Below are 21,161 nucleotides of genomic sequence, written 5' to 3'. Positions count from 1 at the left end.
GATTTTGGTACTTCCGAATACTCGAGAACAAACCGAGTGAAATGCGGGAAATTGATATGAGCTGGACTCGTAAACTCAAACCCAAGTCAGAAATCGTTACCATACCAAGCGCCAAGCTGCGCTGTGAGCTTCATAGTTTTAAAATCCTTGCCATTCTTCCCTTTGGGACATATAAACTCTAGACCATATGGCAGATGAATGGGTTGAGAGTGAGCAAAATGAACATAAAATCTGAAACCGACATAATTTCGTTTGATAATAAGTCTATACTCTAACTACTTTTTTATAAACCAAATCGATATGTAACTTTGTTTAATTGTTAAAATTTAAGATCAAACTCTTATTTATAAACCCCAAACTCTTATGTTGTGGGTTTCCCTCAAATATATGTTCATGTTTGGTTTGGTTGATTTTGCGTCATCGAAATAGTCTTGTAATCATCAACAATTAGCTTAGCTTAGAAATCGTATTAAGTATTGTAAACGTTTCCATGATATCTCTAAAGAAAACGTTTGATAATACGGTGTTTAACGAGTTTGTCCGTGTCTCAAAACTCAAAACGTGACGCAGATATATGATGGCGTCAAAGCATGCATGTGACTCTTCATGGTTTGAAATTGAAACCTCTTAGTCTTGGAGAACTCTTTTTTTCATCAGTTTGTGTGTTCCATAATCCGCATAGAAACGTAACAGATTAGCCCTTTTAATTATTCCTTCTGTTTAGCTCAATGTTGCCTGGTTGCTTCTTTGTTATTGCTAAACTAAATTTGTTAGTTGGTGATGAAATTAAAAAGATGAAAAAGAGAATTGTGTTGTTGCAATAGTGTGTGTCAAGAACATGAAATAGAAACTAAGTACCACATCAGTAGTTGTCAGAGATGCAATTTGGTATATATAACGTATAGAACTAACACTATATATTACTGTCAATTAGTGGGTTTAAAGAGATCGAAACAGTCCTCTGAAGCAAAGTGTGAGCCTAGCTAGTCTCATTACCAATTGACAATTTTTGTTTTAATTTAACTAGTTGATTAATGATAATAATATTTGAGAACAAGATACTTTATTACCCATATAGGATTTTTCTTGTTTTAAAATCAAAATACAACATTTTCTTTAATCTTTTAAATTCTAAGATAGTTTGTTTAAGTTTTCAATTTATCCAATCATACACTTTATACATATTAACAAGAAATTTAACATGTAGGCCACTTTTTTTTTTCTGGAAATAGATTTCATCTTCTCTTGCTCTCCAATCCCATAAGCCTCCCAAATCCGAATAACTGAAAAGCTTGAATACCGTAAAATTCTGATAATGTCTATAGTTAGACCATCTCCATTACTAAACCTCTAAAAGAATGCTTAACAATATTTCATTAATAAAGATTGATTAAATAAAAATGCTAGAGAGAGAAAGAATTATAGAGAGAGAAAGAAATGAATATTTTTTTTTACCAATGAATAATTGCCATGTGTCTTGAAGTATCCCTAAACACAACTTCTAAAACCCCTTAGTTTAGGCTTTTTCTTTATCTAATTGTTCATTTTTTATTTATTTTTTGTCCACAGTAAACCTATGAACCTCACTAACAACTTCCCTTTGGAAGTGCCCTTAGACCACCTCCAATGGGGGTATGTTAGCAAAAAATTTTAGTAATTTTTTAGTCATAAATTGTGTACTTTTTTAAAATAAGAAACTTTTGAAGATAATTAAAATTATTCATCTCCAATGGTAAAACTCTTAATAGAAGTTCTTAAAAAAAAATGAAAACTTAAATTTTATAAAACATGAAAATTATTACAAACACATGATATTAAAACATAATTAAAACATAATAAAACACATAGTACAAATCATATTTTAATTGTTACCAAATTTTTGCCAAATATTCTCGACCAAATCAGATTTCAATTGTTGATGCATTGTTCGATCACGAACTTTACTTCGATTGCTCATCACATTGCCGAGATTTGAAGGGATATCTGTAGAATATGTTAAGTCCACTTGTGAAGTTCTGTTGGATTCTGTCTGCGCGAATTCTGATGGATTAAACTGAGTGTATCCATCTCGTTCGTCTTCTACTATCATATTGTGCAATATGATACACGCTCTCATTATTTTTCCAACTTTTACCTTGTCCCAAATAAGAGCCGGGTTTTTGACTATGGCAAATCGAGCTTGTAATACTCCAAAAGCACGCTCGACATCTTTACGTATACCTTCTTGATGTGTAGCAAATAAAGAGGCTTTTGGACTTTGTGGAATTGGAATTGATTGTATAAAAGTAGCCCATTTTGGATAAATTCCATCCGTGAGATAGTAAGCCAAATTATACTCGTGTCTGTTGACAATGTAACTTAGATTTGGAGCTCGGCCTAGAATTATATCATCAAAAACAGGAGAGCGTTCAAGAACATTGATATCGTTTAAAATACCTGGAGGTCCAAAAAACGCATGCCATATCCAGAGATCTTGTGAAGCTACAGCCTCTAAAACGATTGTTGGCTTGCCTGTTCCACGTGTATATTGACCGGTCTTAATTTCTACGATTGTTGGCTTGCCTGTTCCACGTGTATACTCGACTAATAAAATCCCAAAAACTTTTCAGGTTTAAAGATAAAATATAAACCGGTCTTAATTTCTACAATTGTTAAAACTAGTGATGTGAACAAGTATCCTTATCAATAACTCTTCATCTCCTAATTGCATTCCATGTACAGAGAACTCAGCAAAAGCTGGAGAAAAACAACAATTTGGAGCTAAATTGTATCATAACTAGAATCAAACATCCCAAAACACATCAGATCTCAGAAATTAAAGTCCAAAAACTTCCATAGCCAGCTAGCCTCAGCTGAATCAGATCAGAAACATCAACATTTCTATCCAAATCATAACTAAAGGTACAAACTATATGAGAACCCACATACTTAAATCGATAATACCTTGGTTCGTTTGGAGCAGTTAACTCCTTCTTTTGTTGAAGACCTCGTCGAGACTTTGATTTATCTACAAAGAAAATGAAATGTTACAAGACTAATAATAGGAAGCATCGACAATCAGATTCAACAACAAAAGAGTCTAGAATCTATAGCACCTTCATTATAATGAAACAAAGCTAAAGACCACCGCAGTAACAAAAAAAAACATAGAACCCATCTTTTCTCATAAGACTTGCAGGAAAAAAACACGGTTTCAATAACTAGAAATTGAATCACGAGCAGTTAAGTTGATATTCAAACAAATCCAAGGACACATACCTCATCCCGTACGCCTTTGTCAATATATATAGAATCCAAATCAAACCTTTCTTTGTCAAGGCCAGGCGAAGAAGCTGCTTTGTCAAGAACAAAACCCATTCATTAACAAGAGCAAAAACAAGTCAATCAACTCGATTCATGATATAATCATAAAAAAAGGAGAGTTACCTTTAGAAAGACACAAAACTGGCAAATCATACTGCCAGTCCTGAGCTTTCTGAGCATGGATCTACACATGGGACTTGGGTTTCGCTTCATCAACAGATGACAGACAGAGATCGAGAGACAGATCGAGAGATCGAGAAATCGAGAGAGAGAGATCGAGAAATCGAGAGAGAGAGAGATCGAGAGAGAGTTTCTTTTTGATTCTCCTCTCAAATCAAAACACGAGATGAAATTTGGTTGTTACTTGAGAGAACGAGAGAGAGAGAGAGATGGAGAGATGGAGAGTTTTAATTTTTGCTTTGGTCGGAAGAGAAAGATGATTGTTTGGGAAATGTTTTTTTTCTTTTTTTTCTGAAATTATCATGTAGTGACACGTATACTTAACATATTATCAAAAAACTTCTTCTCTAAGAGAGATATGTTAGCTTATTATTGATTAATGATTTAATTTTTAACTTTTTATTTTTAAGAAACAAGCTATGATACCTGCATTGGACTTGCTTTTAGGTCCTTGTCTCATTACACATAAAACAAGTTGTAGCCCAAAAATTTGTACCAAAATGAGCTTCAAAATGTTGTCCGATTGATCATATTTTTTGGACCCAAGACATCATCTTTGGAATAACACCTCATCCAAAGAAGCTTCTTAAATTTGAGTTCATTCGTTATCTTGATTCCGGTGGCCAAACATGCAAAGATTAAAAACAATAAGAAAAACCGAGATTTTTTTTCATTTTTATTGGCGTAGATGATATTTAATTTGTTTTGTTAACTTGGTTTGTGTTTATAGTATTATTATATAATAGACACATTTGTATTGCAAGCTAGGCTTGGCACACGATTTCTTTCAGTATTTTGTTTCGAAGTTTGAACATACATATAAGATATATGTAAGAATGGCATAATATCTTACATAGATTTGTGAATTAATGTAACTTATAAATAATCGTATTTTAGGTATATGTAAATCCTTTAAACCTGAAGTTTTGAAAAAAAGAGATTTATGCATATATATTTGGAAACAAACTATTTTCGAATCCATTAATTTGTTTTGAATCAATTGGTTAAAACCAAACGTGAATTTGTTAATTAATATCAACATAATTTGTTTCTAATATTACAATCTTCATCACGCCAAGGCCTCCTATTTAACTTGTTCTCCATCGCCGAGTGATCATACAAACCAATTTGTTTCTAATGTGGTTCAGTAAGAGAGAGTACGAAAGTAATGATGCAAATCTGAATGTAATTGCAACCTAACAATCGAGATCATGAATGAGTCAAGGCAATATATAAAAACAAATTGAGTGGCAATGTTGGAGTTATTTATTCTCATGCAGAATCCTGACAAAAACTCAGCCAAAATTTGTTGCTACTAGTATTAGAAACACTTGAAAAGGATGAGTATTCAGGTACTATATTTTCAAATATTAGGGTTTAGAGATATATAATCCGTTTTAAGTAATTTTTATTTTCAGCCGAAGTTGAATTATTTAGTTCGAGTTTTGGATATTCGGAGTATAAAAAAAATCTAAAAAAATTGGTTAGATTTTGAAAGTTTTGGTTAAGTTTTAATAAAATAACTAAGAATTTTCATATATTTCAGGTTATTTTAATAATAAAGTTTTGATCCCTGTATCCATTCTTTATGTTGTAAACAATGATATTTCAGGTTAATATAAGTTTGCAAGGGTGTTAAAAAAAAAAAAACTAAGAATTTTCATATATTTAGGTTATTATGGATGATTTACTTGCAATCTATAAAAGAGTTACTATAAAAGAGGTACATTAAATGAGATTTGTTAACGTGTGTGCAAATTTTTAAAATTATAAACAAACTAAAATATAAGGAAAATATGGTTAATGTGATTTATTGGAGTTGAGCCCCAATAAAAAAGAATTGCAGAGATAAATCGAGGGGATGTATATGTTTCGGTCCAAAACCTCTTTGATTATTCAAAAAAAAATAAAAAAAACATTTCTGAAGTCAACGCCTAACTTAAAGTATAGACTATATGGACAGAAACATTTTATAAAAAAATTGTTTCGGTCATATACAATAATTTGGCTCCACGTTCTCTTCTTTCGTTTACAACGAAAATATTCAATTTTATTTGTACTTAAATTTTATCCACTATATATATATATTTTTTTTTTTAAATAACAACTTTGATTTTTCTAAATTTATCCATTTTTAAAAAAAAATATATGTAAGTCAACTGAACAGTGTCCTTACGTACTAGTGTACCACGGTGGTACGGCCTTTAACGCTAAGTACAAAAGAAAATAATTTGAATCCACGTCCTTATTAGTTTGTAAAAACCAAATTTGACTTGTTTAAAATAGTTTTCACAATGGAATATATCTCTGTACACTAAATGTCATCATAATGGCAAGACATATTTCATAATAATAATACAAAAATGTTGGCAACGAGATTTTTGTGTGGGTCGTTTGTATGATTGTATCATTGTACGTCTTCATATGTTTGATTCATATACACGTTATATAATGGGGCTTAAAACATATCATAACTAAACAAAAAATTTCATAAACTACACATATTAATTATATGAAGTTAACGGTTTCTCAACACTATAACGATTTCGCATAGATTAAAATTAAGATACCATATTTAGTTTCATAGTTGAAATATAGTTGATATGTTTATGAATCATATTACGAAATGACCACATCCCTTCCAAATAAAACAATATCTTGTTTGAGCCTTCCACAAGTCTTAGTCGTTAAAGTCAACCATCAAATACTGTAGATAAGATTGTTTTAACATATAAAATAAAAACACACACATCAATATGGTTGTTGAATCCTCTATATAAACCCATTTTTAACAATCTCATTCTCATAACATAAACACATCCTAATCTTCTCTTACATTCATCGAACTAAATCGAAGCGCTGCGTTTTTGAAAAAGAAGTCAAACCAAAAAATGATGAAGAAGATCTTTGTTCAAATCAGTGTAGCTTCTCTAGTGTTGGCGTTGATGATTGCTATGGTCTCGGCTCAGGGACACGAGAGTCACGACGATCATGAAGGTCATGAGGACCATGCACCAACTAAATCCCCAAACGCTGGTACCATTGCTGTCTTCGATATGTTGACCGGCTTGGCCGCAGCCACCATTGCTCTTGTAGCTGGCTACATCTACTGATCAGTTCGTGGCTTTCTTCACAATCGTTCTTTTGTGTGTTTTCAAAATGTTATATATAAAACAAGAAATGTCTTGTGTTTTACGTGTGTTTGTTTACGTTCCTACTACAAACATTTTAAAAAGTTAATTAATGGTGATTATATATTGGTGCTTTGAAATCCAATAACTGAAGTGACTGAAAATAATATGAAAAGAATCAAGAATATATGATATTGCCTAATTAACGACACCTCTTCTAAATGTGACGACATGAAAAGTTAAGTACAATAACATGTAGAAGAAAGAATAAGCATATCAACTCCTTTGCATAAAAGTTAAGTATATAACATGTAGAAGAAAGAATAAGCATAAATATATATATATGAACTATATATGCATAAACTCTAAAATTCTCAAAACAACAAAACTTCTACAAATAAGTAGCAGCAAATTAAAGGAGTTAATATGGCGCTTAGTCTTTCTTCTCCTAATCAACTCCTTTGCCCGAAGATACGAACACGATTACATGGATCCTGTATACACCTTGATGGAACAGAATACTACACAATCGAAAATTCTTATTACATCTGTGATGCAACAAATGACGTAAAGGCGGATTCATATTTCCACCATCTTGACCTTCTAATCTGGTGCAACAATAAACAAGGTCAATATAATGGCTTCACCTGCGAGGTTTGTGAGCAAGATACAATTGATACGACATATTATTATTGCAACGGATGTAAAAACCGTTACCACAAAGAGTGTGTCGAGTCTCCTGCTGTCTTGATATCCTCTTATCACCCCAAGTTTCCTCTCCAGCTTCTCCAACTCGGTCGTATGACGTTAAGGACAACGGAACTCCAAGTTTGTCATTTTTGTGCCAAGATCATAAATAAAGGTTTAGTTTACTATTCCTCTATTTGTGATCTTTTTTTTCATCCTGTTTGCACAAGAAACCGAAAACCCCTTTCAATAAGCAATCCAAAACTACATGAGCATACCCTTCACTATTTTCCTAGAAAAGCCTCAATTACTTGCAATCTTTGCGGATCCGATGATAACAAAATTTGCTTTTACGTCTGTCACCAATGCGATTTTGTTGTCCACAAAAGTTGTGTCATCTTACCACGAGTCATACAAACATCTCGCCACAACCATCGTCTCTTTTTTAACTCTTCTGTTTCTTCTACAATATGGTCGTGCGGAGTTTGTCGTCAGGAGATTGACGGAATATATGGAAAATACTCTTGCTCAAAGGGTTGTGATTATGCAATGCATTCTACATGCGGCACATTAGGTGGTATATGGGATGGTAAAGAACGGGAAGGCGAACCAGAAAACGTATTCGATAATATAAAACCGTATGAGGAGATAGGTGATGGTATTATACGACATTATAGTCATCCGCATCATAAAATGAGATTTGATGAAGATAGCAGCAAAGAGTATTATGAAAAAAAGCAGTGTGAGGCGTGCATACTTCCTATACATTATGGTAATACTTGCAGATGTATGCAATGTGACTTTGTGCTCCATGAAGCTTGTGCAAATCTTCCCCGCATACAATATAATATGGTGCATGTACACCCGCTTATTCTACAACCATGTGATCCTAAAAGTTATTTCACTTGTACATCTTGTTCTCGTTTCTCGTCCGGTTTTAACTATGACTGTTATGAAGGGTGCAACATAAGTTTGGATGTAAGGTGTGCCTCACTATCTGAACCAGTCCAACATCAGAGTCATCCTCATCCTTTGTTTCTAATATATGGCAGAATATTTCTGGAACGTTGTCCCATGTGTGGAGAACTATTCACTCTACTTTTAAACTGTGTTACTTGTAGTTTTGCTTTGTGCTTTTGGTGTGCCACTCTACCATACAAGGTTAAACACGAGGATGATGAACATTTCCTCACCCTATCTTATGAAAATGATGCAATATGCCTCTATTGGTGCCAAATTTGTGAGAATATGATTTATCCAACGAAAGGATATTATGCATGCGGTGAATGCTCGACCACATTTCATATTCATTGTATTATAGGTAGGGATCCCTATATGAAGCCAGGACAACTAATTGAATCTTCTGGATTGAAGATTGATATTATTCCAAACAATCGTCTCATTCGACCCATATGCAATCTGTGCGGCAGACGTTGCAAGTACAAACTAGTATTTAGATTATTTCTTGGGAGGGTATTTTGTTCATATTCAGAGCTTCCCCATGTTCTCGAAAGGTAAATACATAATTTTGCTTAATTTTGATTGTAACATTAATCTTGTGATCAAATTAAAGCACAAGTAAACCTTTTGCTTTATTTGTGTCTTTAATATATTTTAAGACCCTTTGAAAATATGACCGATGAGTATGGTCTAATGTTTACTAATCATATGTTCTGTTTTGCAGGAGGGCTTTCGCGGAATTGGAGTGCTACAATTGAAGGACTAACATTCTCTAAACAATTTGATAGCACTTCTTAATTGTTGAAATTATTATCAGAATTTGTATCTTTTGGAAGTATATTGAACAATCAATAATTATATATGTAGATCTATCAATAGTTATAACAATCACGATAAATGCATTTAAAATTTGTAATTCCATAATCTATATACCTAAAACATTTTTATAAAATCTAAAATTCACATCTATTGTTTAAAAATTGTCCATATAACGCATAAACAAATCACTCTCAACCATAAAATATATACATCAAAAAACATTAAGCACATTAAAATCTTCTCTAATAAGGATGGTTGCGGATTGCGATGGTCTCGGCTCAAATACGACAATGAAAACAACATGCATGCAACGAAACCAAGGTCAAATACGACATGGCCTTTAGCCTTATATTTTTTTCGTTAATTAGAATTTCTCTTCCGTTCCATGTTTTTAATATTTGTGATTTAAAAAAGTTTATAAAAAAGACAAATTATGTTATGTTAAGATTATTATTTTGTTATTGTTATTAGACCATCTTTAAAATTTATAATTTTGTCATGTAAACTCAAACGGAACAAATACTAGTATAGTAGTTTACTCGTGCAAGATTTGCAGGATAGGTCGTTGTAGGTCAAATTCCAAACACGCTACACATCAATTAAAAGATTTAGTAATTTTAGGAAACGACAAAACACACGATTTACTTTCATATTTTTGTAAATTGTGGCTGGTTCTCATTGGGGGACAACAAAGTGAGTATTGATGAAAAAGAGACATGCATTGTCAATGAGCTAATGACAAATTCATTATAGAATTTGGGATCTTGATTGATTCAACCTGCTAGGAGGTTCGATAAATCTTATGTGCAAAATTAAATGGAGCAATAAAGATATATAGGTTTAAACTTTAAACAAAATAAGATCATCAACATGTTTTTGGAGATATTTGAGATCATGAATAAGCTTAGAGGTGATGTTGCCAATTGAGTGTAGCTCTTGAGATCAACACAAAATAGACAATAAAATTTTCAAAACTACGTACCCTCCATTGGCAATAAATCATTTTCTTTATTTCATGAGCGAGCTCTATCTAGTGGTGATGATCTTATCTTTTTCAAGCATGTGTACTTTTTGCTTCATTGATTATCATGGCATTAAGATTTCTCGAATCTTTTCGCAGGTTTTGTTGATCAAGACTTCAAATACTAGATCCGAATCTTTTTTATCAAAGCTCATTTTATTGATTTCCATTGAGTATGAAAAAGAACAGTAATTATTGTGACTTGTCGTCAAATGAAGTATGAACGAAGGCAAGCCAAAATGTGATGCTGCTGGAGGCATATCTACTGTGTCTTCAATTCAATTTCTACATTTTGATACAATTTTACATGCATCTTTAATACATTTTTTTAAATTAATCTATTGCATCCATATTAGATGATTGAAGAAGGCTAGATTATTCTGTTATCTCTTCGATTTAAAGCCTCAAAATGGCATAAGGAAATACATAGAAGTTAAAACTATGCGACACTAGTAGCTAGAGCCACGATGGCTATGCGCCTATGCCCAAGCTTGTGCAATGCTGACATCGGAGCTTGGTTTTGTTGCATGGTTGTTGTCGTTATCACTGTCATTGTCGTTTATGGGGCCGGAACCAAAACAACCATCCATGATAGCATTAGACAAACCCTCGTCAGCTTACAAAAACATATTTTTTGATCTTAAATTGATGTAAAGTAGGAGTACATATGTATAAATCCTTCAAATTAGTTATATTTGAAGATCTCCCATTTGTCATTATGTTTTTATAAATTTTGTCTACAACACAAATGAAAAAGATTTTAGTGTGAAGAAAACCTAATGACAAATTAAAATTTTATTTTTATTTTTTTATAAAGACTGTAAAAGGTTTCTATTTTCTAAAAGGCTTTATTTAAGATTTTAAAATATATAAAATTTTTTTTATAAAGATAATTACATTTTGATGAGATAATATATTTTGAATAAGTGATAAGAATTAGATAGGGTACATCAAGATCATTATTACTACTGGGAGACTAAATCCAAATATTTATAATGTTTTAAAAGGTTCTAAACGACATTTATAAGGTTTTTTATAAGGTTTTTAAAAGGTTTACAAAGTTTTTAAAAGGTTTTAAATGGTTTTTAAAAGGTAGTTATACGGTATTTATAAAATCTATATATAAATTTACACACATATAAAGATAATTTGTCTATAAATATAAGCTTACACATAATGTTTTAATAAATTTCAAATTTTATAGTGACTTTTTGATAAAGTTAGAAAGAGTGGTATTTTTAAAAAGTAGTATTGGAAAAGGGATATTTTTGAAATTCCCCCAACATATTTCAATGAGTAATACAAAAATATTTTGGATACAAAAAAATAATTAAAATTGTAGGATACTTATTATAATATACTAAAAAAATACTTTAATAAAAATATTTTATCTTTGTAATTATTAATCATCGAAATCACTACTAATACAAAATCAGTCATAAAGAATATATTCCATAAGTTAGTTTGAATAAATCACCTTAAATTCTGAAATTTCCTTAAAATGTTCTAAGTATATATATTAAATTTTAGGAAATCACTTAATTTTTTTTACAAGTTGAAAAGGTGTTTTCTAAAAGAATTCAATTTACTAACTTACAACCCAAAAAACCGACACCCTCTCCTCACTATATAAAGACATCAATTTTTCTTTCCAACTTTTACATTTTATTTTGAGTTTTTTTTCTTATGATTTATTGTTTACTATTTTTTCTTTTTTATCGTTTACTATTTTAGTTTATGGTCTCTTATTCAACATGATGTCTATTAATATTTTTATAGGATACAAGTAAATACAAATATTTCAAACTCATATGTTCTTATGTGATACATGTATTTAAAAAATTTTGTTCAATATTATACATTTTCATGATTCTTTTTAAAATACAGGGGTTTTTGCTGATTGGTTCGACACCACATACATTGTGAGTATATAATTTGTTTAATAATCGTTCTTTTATTTGGTTTATTAAAATATTATATTTAATATCCGAAAACACACTTTTCCCAAAGAATTGAAACCAAATATACATTTTGAAATAATAATTGTTGATACTAAAATAAACGAAATAATAACACATATGACAAACACGTTAAAATAAAATAAAAACTGAAAATATTCCTACGCGCTATAGCGCGGATCTGAACCTAACATACATGACAAAATACACATCCACGATAGTACATATTCTCATACTTGCCAAATTCAACACCAACAATGCATTTTAACAATTAAAAATTCACATAGTTTCGAAAAAAAAACAAAAACCGACACTTTTCCTCCGCGCTGTAACACGGATCTAGGCCTAGTACTTAATTATACAAGCTTCAGTTGCATGACAACCAAACAACAGACTCGTGTCCTTCGTCTTTTCTTTTATTGCATGCTCACCATGAACTTGCATCTTTCAGATATTCCAAGTCTAATTGATATTTTGACTTTGTTTTGGTTTTTTTTTTTAAATCTAAAACTTTACAAATCAAAACAAATATTATATATTGCCTAGTTGACGATGGATTATTTCTTTAGTTTCATTACAACTAATGTGAAAGTGATAAGAATATCAAATACAAATCCAAGAATCGCTTACTTGATCAAGCCGGCACAATAAATAAATTCAAATGTATATAAAACATCATTTTCACATATCTACATCACTTGTTTCTATATAAGCAAATCACTTTGAACAATCTAGTTTTCTTATTCTACAACAAAAGACATCAAAGTCTTCTCTCAAAATGACGAACAAGATCTTTGTCCAGTTGACAGGGGCTTATCTGGTGCTGGCATTGATGATTGCCATGGTCTCCGCCCAGTACGATAACGATAACACTGACCACGCAACAAAACCAAGCTCCGCGGTCATTGTTGCCGCCGATATCTTCATCGGCTTGGCCGTAGCCACCGTGGCTATGTTGGCTGGATTCATATTCTGAATTCTGTAAATTCCTTGTTTTTGGCTTTTTAGTCACATTTGTTTGTGTGTTTTTTCATGTTTTAATTTTCAACTCATTTGTTGTCAACTTGATATACAATTAAAATCCCATTAAACCTAAGCAAATATCCGATTCAAAAATCATACAAAAATTATCATAGTAGTGTGGTTCGAGCAATCGTGCTCCTAGTTATAACATACAATACATATAAATGAAAGAAATACAAAACAACAACACAAGACAAGTACACAGTGAAACCAATTACTAATTAATGTTCTTCTTCGAGAAGTTTGAATCGGCAACAAACTTCTCCTGACTTCATTTCTAAATTTCCTAATCAACCCACCTGACCGATTGAAAATAAATCTCGGTCGTTCATTCGAGCATTTAAGGTCGAGTCACTAAATTTGGCTCACAGAAATGTGCTCTCATGCGACTGTAAAACTCAGTTTCTGTGTATTCTGCTTTTGGTGCGGAAACGAAGGTCGTTCTTGTTCACCTGTGAGATCTTAAGAGCCAAAGAGATATAGCCTAAAGCAGCTATCGCATAAAACACTTTGTATGGAGCCAACTCTAGCCCAGAGAAGAAGCAGTAGTAGGCGGCGAGAAGATAGATGTGATGGGGACCAAGTTGATGTCCCGAGAGAAATGGGAAAGAGCGGAGGCTGCTTGACTCTGGTCTTGAGTTCAGTATTCCGTGGAAGATTACACCAACGCAGAGAGCAGAGTCAGCAAACCAAGGGAAGCTTTGTCCTGTTCCGATCCGCTACAAGAAATTCCATTAAAAACATCAATAAAGCCTTTTTGTCAGGTATTGCCATACGGTAAAAAACCATAAAACCCGAGTAGTATACCGCCAAAGAAAACACTTAATTAAATTTCAAATCTAAGAATGCCTGATTATGGACACGGAGAAAGTACCTGGAACCAAGCGGCAAGAGAGGGTACAAACATCAAAGCTGCGAGGAGATGCAATATTAGTAGGCCGTGCCTGTGGTTGAAGATGTCAGCTTGTGTCTCAATAAATGACTTTTCAGACAAATCTCCTGGTATGGGATCCTCTCTGCTCGATGGATGTCGTGTTTTACGGTCATCTTCATTTTTCTGGTCGACTGATTCCTTTCTCCTGGATGCCATCACGATACTTCCATGAAACAAAAAAATGAAAACCACCATCAGCTTTGATTGCCTCCTAGTGATTTTCTAATTGATTATTTTCTTTCTATTTATCTGAGTTTGAATTTTTCTGGATCAAACATTGGTTTAAAATGGCTAAAACCATTATTGTTTGATGTAATTACGAGGATCTTCCTATTTCACATGACAACATTTGAAAAGACAGAAAGCCTGCGTACCAGCACATGGAGTTATGGCAGCAAAGAACATGAGAGGCGAGGAGTACAAAAAGACCCAAAGCTGGATGAACAAAGGACACCAAGGTAACTGCGACTAGTGTCATAACAGTTGTTGTGTTAAGCTTCAGAAATCGGATTGCCTGCTTTATGAAACAGAATCTCAGTAACTCATTTGATGATAAACTAAGAGCCTATATTATCATGCTAAGCAAGGACACCATGCGGTTAATATTATATGGCTTTAGAAAAAGGAAAGTAACAAAAAGCAAACCTTTAAACAGATGAAACTGGAAGAGACTATAGAAAACCAATGAAGGAAAGCAAGAGAATAATTTCGTTCCAAAGCTTGGCACCTTGCAACACATTGACACTTGTTCAGTTATTTCTGGACACGGTGAGTAGTTTTAGGATTGAACCAAAAAAAAGTGATGAAAGCAAAGCAATTACCTTGATTTAACAGTGGTATGGAAAAGGGCAGACGCTTGAAAGGCAAATCTGGAGACAATAATTAACACACTTATGAAGGCATTGGCCATCAAATAACAGATCAACGAGACCACTGTGAAGCTTGTGAGGGGGGGAATTGGTTGAGCCATTAGGAAGGAGTAAAACAAAGAACTTATAAGAGGTAAAGCAGCTAGAAGCAGAAATGGAGATGGCATTTCTAAATTGTACTCTACAGCAGAGAGCAATCGTGGCACTGATAGTTTGTTGTCCCATTGATTAGCTTGCCGCATAAGAGCGAACATTATGACGGCAAATGAGAAGCCAACTATCTGCAATATCAGACGCCACATGAAGAAATGTTCAATCCCTCATAAAATGCTACCTCATACTTATGAAACAAAACGTTCTCAAGTTTGGAGAGGAAGTCTTGCGGCAAGTGACACACAGACTCATGCACTGTAATAATTTTATAGCACGCTACTATTACATTCATAGTTGTAATAATTTTGTAGCACGCTACTATTACATTCATAGTTAGTATCATGTAAGTGTGTACATCTGACACTCAAGAGGTTCAAGATAAAGATACCTGAGGACCATAAAGAAGTACAAATCTGCTGGACATGGCAGGAGCAGAGACATGAACACTTGCAGTGTATGAGCAATGAGGGTCAACCTGTAGAAGGGCAAGGAAACGGAAGAAATATTTGGGTACTTTGTTTCACTGAGAATAACAGACTAGCTTTGTCTAAAAAAATTCTTACCAGTAGCATAACGGTAGTTTTCTCAGAACTCTGAGAACTCCAAAGAGCTGGTGATGAATCAATAACTATTGTCTCACTGTAGAGATTTGCAAAAACGTGAAGTCCAGACACAGAATCCCAGGCAAGAGCAACAGGTGGGAAACAACGCAATTTGCAGAGCTCTAAAAATTGAACAATGATGAGATTTACAACATAGATTACAAACAAAAGACTAATATATTATCCCAAAAATAACTGGAAATAGGCAGATGCTGACTACAAGACTAACAGACAAAACCATGAGATCAAAGCTACAGAAAGAAAAATCTCTAGGATTCAAGATAGGGTTTGGAATACTCACTATCTTTGTCCAAGTCTCCTGTCTCGCCATCTGGTAAACCAAAAGTGTTAATTCCACATCCAGCAGTTTTCAGGGACAGCGTTGTGGGCAATAGACCTAAGCTGGTAGCAAACGATAAATTGTAAGCTAAAGGATGGTCCTCCTTCAAAAATATTTCCTGCAGAAAATTAGTCCAAAACTGAAAATCAGTTAACCGTTGAATTTACTAGCTTAGTTTCAACACATTGAAGAAGCAAGGGAAGAATGTGTGGCCTCTTTTCAGAATGATAACCTTTGCCCAGTAAGTAGATAAGAGCATTGATTGAGATGAGACCTCCACGGCCCCTTCTTCAGGATTAAAGAACTGCCCTACTGCCATGGAAACTGCTACAGGAGGTTTACCAGAAACAGCCTGTGCAAGAAAAAGTCTCATTTCAGTTACACGCTTTTTGTCATTTAAAAAGTGCTGAAATTGGAAATTAAGCAAATGTATGAAGGTGAGAAAATACTTCGCGAGGGGCAACTGAGATAGTCAAGAATCTGTATCCATGCATGTCTTCAGGCCCTAGCTTCAGCACGGCAGACGGGGGAGCCTGTTCAGTCTGACTCCCTGGTTCGGACTAGTAAAAATATACACAGAAAAATCAAGTTAATGAAAATGTTTAATTGATCTTATTTCCTTCTGAAAATGCGTTGACAAGGAAATAAACGTTGAGTTTGTATTACAGGAAAGAAATCCAGCAATGTTGTAATTGATCTGCTAAATTACTTTCGCAGACCGAGTATATATTCACCTGTTTTGGTGCTGGACCTGCCGGGATGAGAACCATCTTTGATGTAACTTCCACGACCCTTTCACAAACCGGTAAATTTGAATTTGATTTCTCCTTCTCAGGCCATAGATGAAGTCTTACTCCAGAACAAGGCGCCAGATTTGTAACAAAGATAAAGTGGTTATTTCCATTTGACCCCTATTGTACAGAAAATGTGTCATTGGAGTTTGATATTGACATTTTAAGTGATATATAGATCTGAAATGACATCTCTAAGGGAATGAAATCAGAACAGACCAACAATTTTATGTCCAACCAGCGCCTTCTCCCGTCCATTGCCAAAATCGTAACAGTACTTGTTTGTATGTATAGATCCCTATCGAGAGCATCATCCCTCCAATCCAGGGAACACGTTGAGAGTTGTGATTCAGAACCTAGAAAGATGGACGATACAATGTTACAGGAATACATGAACCCACAGTAATATGGACACCTAATGAAACTGTTCTCATAATTAGCCATTGCCTCGAAACCTGTCTCATAGATATAAGATACCTCCAGCTATATTTTCACTACTAGACAACATATACTGCTAGATGTTAATCACCTTCAAGATCAGCGACGCTTATAAAGTAAATATAAGGGAATACTATATCATTTCTTTGAGGACTTCTAGTATGAGAAAACGAGGTATACATATGTTCAGGGTAGAGATGGTATTATTACCCTTTGAGGCCACCATGGCTAACTCGTGAGAGACTTTCATGGGCTTCATTCCATTGAAGCTTTGAGCTAATGCACTTTGAAGCATTCGGGTTAAAACCCAAAGTCTCTTTTCAGTATCAGAAAATGGTTGATTAGTTTCCGAGTCCACCAAACTAAGAAGCGTATGTGAAACCTGCATGGCATATGAAATTTCAAAATTCATTGAACATTCTTTTTTTCCAGATTACAAATCAGGGAATTTTTACCTACTTGAACAACCAATTGGTTACACCACAAAATAGCTTGATGCTCCATTGACAGCCAAACGTTTTTCATGCTTGTACTACTTATCATAAAGCCATGACTTGAAGGGACAATGCCATCAAGTGACTCTATCTTCGATCGAACCTGAGACAAATGGGAAATCTTAAGCTTTAAGAACTGTTCAAATCTCATCCACTGGAACTAACATACAATCAAAGAAAGCACCGTGACATAAAGAATGGAGCAAGCAACAAAATAAACCAAACAGTGTTGGATATTTTTCAGACCTGATAGTCATTGTACCCACCAGCAACGGATACAACAACAACTCCGGATAGTAAAGGGTCCGACACAAAAATTCCCCCAGGAGATGTTTGAACTTCATAACCTTTTTTCCATTCTTGATTCACTTGAGAAAAGTAATGCCCCAAGGATGGCTGCAATGCCAGAGGAGGTGATCTGGATGAAATTAGACACATAAAAACGTAAAACATGTTGTTTGGCAATTAACACTTGTTAAGCATGGAGAGAACTTACTGGTGTGGACTTGAGAGTGTTAGAATGGTTTGTACAGCTGATTTCCGCAAACGAGGATGGACTGCAGCAGCTCTGGCAACAAAACCACCCATAGAATGGCCAACCAATATTACATTATGTGGTAAGTTACTGGACGCAGCAGCACCCTCTTTTTCTCTGGTATCATGAGATTCCTTATACTGATCTAAAATCTGAAGAAAATAAGAGGATAGATTAAGGGATCAAATAGAGAAAAACTCAATTGGAAACAAGACTCTAAGCAGTATGTTCTGTTACCCTTAACAACTTAAATAATATGGCTCTGTACTTTTAGTTAAGAATTTCATCAAGGAAACGAAGCTAAACTATAAAAATTCCCACCCTATGAATGGCATATACGACATATTCAGTGTGCTCCTCAAGTATGCGACCATCCATTGCAGAATGTTCACCTTCAAGATCCACAGCAAACCAATCTAGTCTGTTACTGTATTGACTAGGCAAATCATAGTCTACAGACTCTGTATCTGCACCGCCCCCACGGAAGAGAGAAGCTTCCTGATAAAATGTGCGCTCAAATGGCCCCCCCTGATATGCTCTATCAGATTCTGCAGCCACAGACCTGACCTGCAGAACAATATAAATAACACGGGCTATAAGGAGTCTGGTATATCCTAAAGACAAGTTCACACCAGAAGCAGATATATTACATTATTCCGGGGTAAAAGAAACATCTGGCTCCATGATACCATGAAAATTTTCTAGTTAAGGAATTCCCAACTTCAGTTTTTATAGTGGACCGTTTATTGTTGGTTTTTGGTCATAATAGATGCACCATTTAATCATATAATTTACTATAAATGGGTTATTTCTAGCTCTCGGAAATGAAATCAAGAAAAGGAGGATCCTTACCTGCTTGTAGCTACCAGCATTGCCTGGTATGAAAAGAACTGGAACTCCACTAAGTTTCTTAAGGTGCTCCTTGAAATCAATCTTCCTCCAACCTTCATGGTAAAGATAGAGTCCATATCTTCCTGGAGTTGCATCGTCCGTCACAGAGATAGGAATGTAGGTGGGATACATGTAAGTCATAGTACAACCATTTTTTATTGGTTTTAGCAAGCCAAACAAAGCTGTAAGCCCAATCCATGCCGCTAAAATCACAACGCCAACTATCCTCAGCCTTGGTCGAACGCCTTGGCTACTCATAGCAAATCTTACATCACGCATTTCAATCGTATATATCTGCATAAAAGCATGCCATATACAGATTTAATAGAAAAATTAACAGACCAATGTGATCCAAATCACTCATTGAAAAAAAAAAAAAGAATATAGCTCCTCAACCATATTCATTTTTTTTTAGTATCAAACTGAATCACACAAGTGAAGAACCATAAACAGTAAAGTTGAGTCAAACTGTGAGAAAATCCCAATGTAGTTAACAAACAAAAAATTCTGCACTGTACATTAATCAGCGTAGATCTCTTTGGCGTCGTGGGTTCCCGTGAAAACTTCTCAAATCTCCAATTTTTAAGCTTTCAAGAGTACTAAGGACAAGTAAAAATCGAGTAGAGTGAAAGTGCTCTTGCTTCCTTGATCTATGTAGTTGTGGTATAAGTATTTTGACGAAATTGGGGATAGATCTAGAAATACATAGGTAAAGAGAAAAAGCTTTGGTGGGAGATTATACTATTAGCTTGGATTTTGTTTTTTTCTTTTCTTTTCTTTTTATAAACATACAAGTTACTAATAAATGGTTATAACTTTTTGGCAAAACATAAGCTTAAGAGGAAAGTGAAAAACCAAGCTTTAGAGGTGTCAGAACCAATTCATTAAACACACCAATGTGATCATAATCACTCAAACATAGCATATAGCTCCTAAAACAAGAATACATCAACTTTTTTTAGTATCCAATAGATTCACACAAGTGAAGAACCATAAACATATATATCTCACTATACATTACTTAGCTTAGATCTCAAATCAGTCTATGAACCAAATTACACAGAAAAAAAAAAATGAAACAATCCAAATCAGGAAACGAAAGAAAAACATAAAATGAGATCCAAATTGGAAGAAGCTTAATATAGTAACAGTAGTTTTAGCAGAAGGTATAAGCAAAGAGGAAACATTGTAGTTGGATCTCGCCATTAATGATAAAGCTAAGAGCTTAATTTGGAAATATCGATTAGTTTTTTTAAAGCTTTACTTTTTTCTTAGAATCAGTGTGACTCAGAAGACGAATGAGTCAGGAAACTAACCGGTTAAGAAGATGGTGAGAAGAACTCCGCGATTTCCGGGAAAATTGAACCGGCGGTTTAAGGAAGGAGCGAAGCACGGTGCAACGGAGGTCTGGCTCGTCACTGAAATCGAGGAGGGCAAATAAATCGGAGATCCTGCGTTAACCGGATCCGGGTTCGGGTGTTTTATTGCGAGTTCGGGTTGAATTTAGCTAAATGGACTGTATTTGGACTCTATGGGCTTAACGTTACCAACGATGATTCATTTCTTGAAGAACTAATTTAACTAAAGTTTCAATCTGTGTTAAAAGGATGTTTTAGAGTTTTTTATTTGTTTCTATGTAAAATTTAAATGTAATTAATACTTTGTAGTCAGTTATATTATGCAGTAATTATTATGATTGGTTGAATTGTTTTAAGTTTTAAATATTAAAGGATACTCCTCTTTGTCCAAGTATAAATATATTTTAAAGTTTTTTTGTGTTTGTTTGTTCTATTTTAATAGATATTCTCAAGTTTCTATGCATATTTTTGCTTATTTAATATTGTATAACTACTTAAATTCTGCAGTATTATGTTCCTTTGGTGAATTTCTATAATTGATAAAATATATTTTTCAATTAGTGTGTTTAGCCAAAAAAAATAGTTACCCAATTGAGTAATCTTTTTAAGTAATCTATGTTTCTGTAATTTTTATAAAGAGAATAAATTTCTGTTATTACTATAGAAAAATAATT

The 21,161-nt window shown here is 33.8% G+C and overlaps 2 protein-coding genes across 4 annotated transcripts; both read right to left on the bottom strand.

Annotated features, from left to right (window-relative positions):
• Nucleotides 1–1,105: 1,105 nt before the first annotated feature.
• Nucleotides 1,106–4,110, bottom strand: LOC111830448 (S-protein homolog 16-like; the record flags this gene model as incomplete). Its single annotated transcript, XM_023782298.1, has 4 exons — nucleotides 1,106–1,283; nucleotides 2,437–2,511; nucleotides 2,944–3,007; nucleotides 4,026–4,110. Coding segments are annotated over 4 exons (354 nt in total), but the record flags the coding sequence as incomplete, so codon positions are not given.
• A 9,017-nt stretch (nucleotides 4,111–13,127) lies between these two features.
• On the bottom strand, nucleotides 13,128–20,656 carry LOC17886713. 3 transcript variants are annotated; one of them, XM_023782561.1, is made up of 19 exons: nucleotides 20,446–20,656; nucleotides 19,091–19,423; nucleotides 18,560–18,805; nucleotides 18,200–18,390; nucleotides 17,950–18,121; nucleotides 17,669–17,806; nucleotides 17,420–17,591; nucleotides 16,991–17,127; nucleotides 16,715–16,891; nucleotides 16,430–16,540; nucleotides 16,213–16,332; nucleotides 15,942–16,098; nucleotides 15,602–15,762; nucleotides 15,427–15,513; nucleotides 14,838–15,166; nucleotides 14,662–14,743; nucleotides 14,391–14,533; nucleotides 13,957–14,179; nucleotides 13,128–13,801 (listed from the first exon to the last, which is right to left on the bottom strand). In XM_023782561.1, the coding sequence occupies exons 2-19, from the start codon at nucleotides 19,406–19,408 to the stop codon at nucleotides 13,481–13,483; spliced, it is 3,285 nt and encodes a 1,094-aa protein (XP_023638329.1). In that variant the 5' UTR covers nucleotides 19,409–19,423; nucleotides 20,446–20,656; the 3' UTR covers nucleotides 13,128–13,480. The 3 variants fall into 3 exon arrangements, with proteins under 3 accessions (XP_023638329.1, XP_006292983.2, XP_023638330.1); XM_006292921.2 differs by having other exon boundaries at nucleotides 14,391–14,530; nucleotides 20,446–20,655; XM_023782562.1 differs by lacking the exon at nucleotides 20,446–20,656 and adding an exon at nucleotides 19,648–19,736.
• Between the last annotated feature and the right edge of the window lie 505 nt (nucleotides 20,657–21,161).

The sequence above is a fragment of the Capsella rubella genome, unplaced genomic scaffold (genome assembly GCF_000375325.1).
Source record: "Capsella rubella cultivar Monte Gargano unplaced genomic scaffold, Caprub1_0 scaffold_5, whole genome shotgun sequence".
NCBI lineage: Eukaryota > Viridiplantae > Streptophyta > Magnoliopsida > Brassicales > Brassicaceae > Capsella > Capsella rubella.
This window is presented reverse-complemented; position numbering and strand designations above follow the sequence as displayed.

What these genes read in the sequence shown, in the direction of transcription:
- LOC17886713 (XM_023782561.1), bottom strand. Translation starts at nt 19,408, where the DNA reads ATGCGTGATGTAAGATTTGCTATGAGTAGCCAAGGCGTTCGACCAAGG. An exon ending in TCGTATATGCCATTCATAGG is followed by an intron (nt 18,391 to 18,559) that starts GTGGGAATTTTT and finishes TATTTTCTTCAG; the next exon opens with ATTTTAGATCAGTATAAGGA. An exon ending in CCAGTTTCATCTGTTTAAAG is followed by an intron (nt 14,534 to 14,661) that starts GTTTGCTTTTTG and finishes TGTTTCATAAAG; the next exon opens with CAGGCAATCCGATTTCTGAA.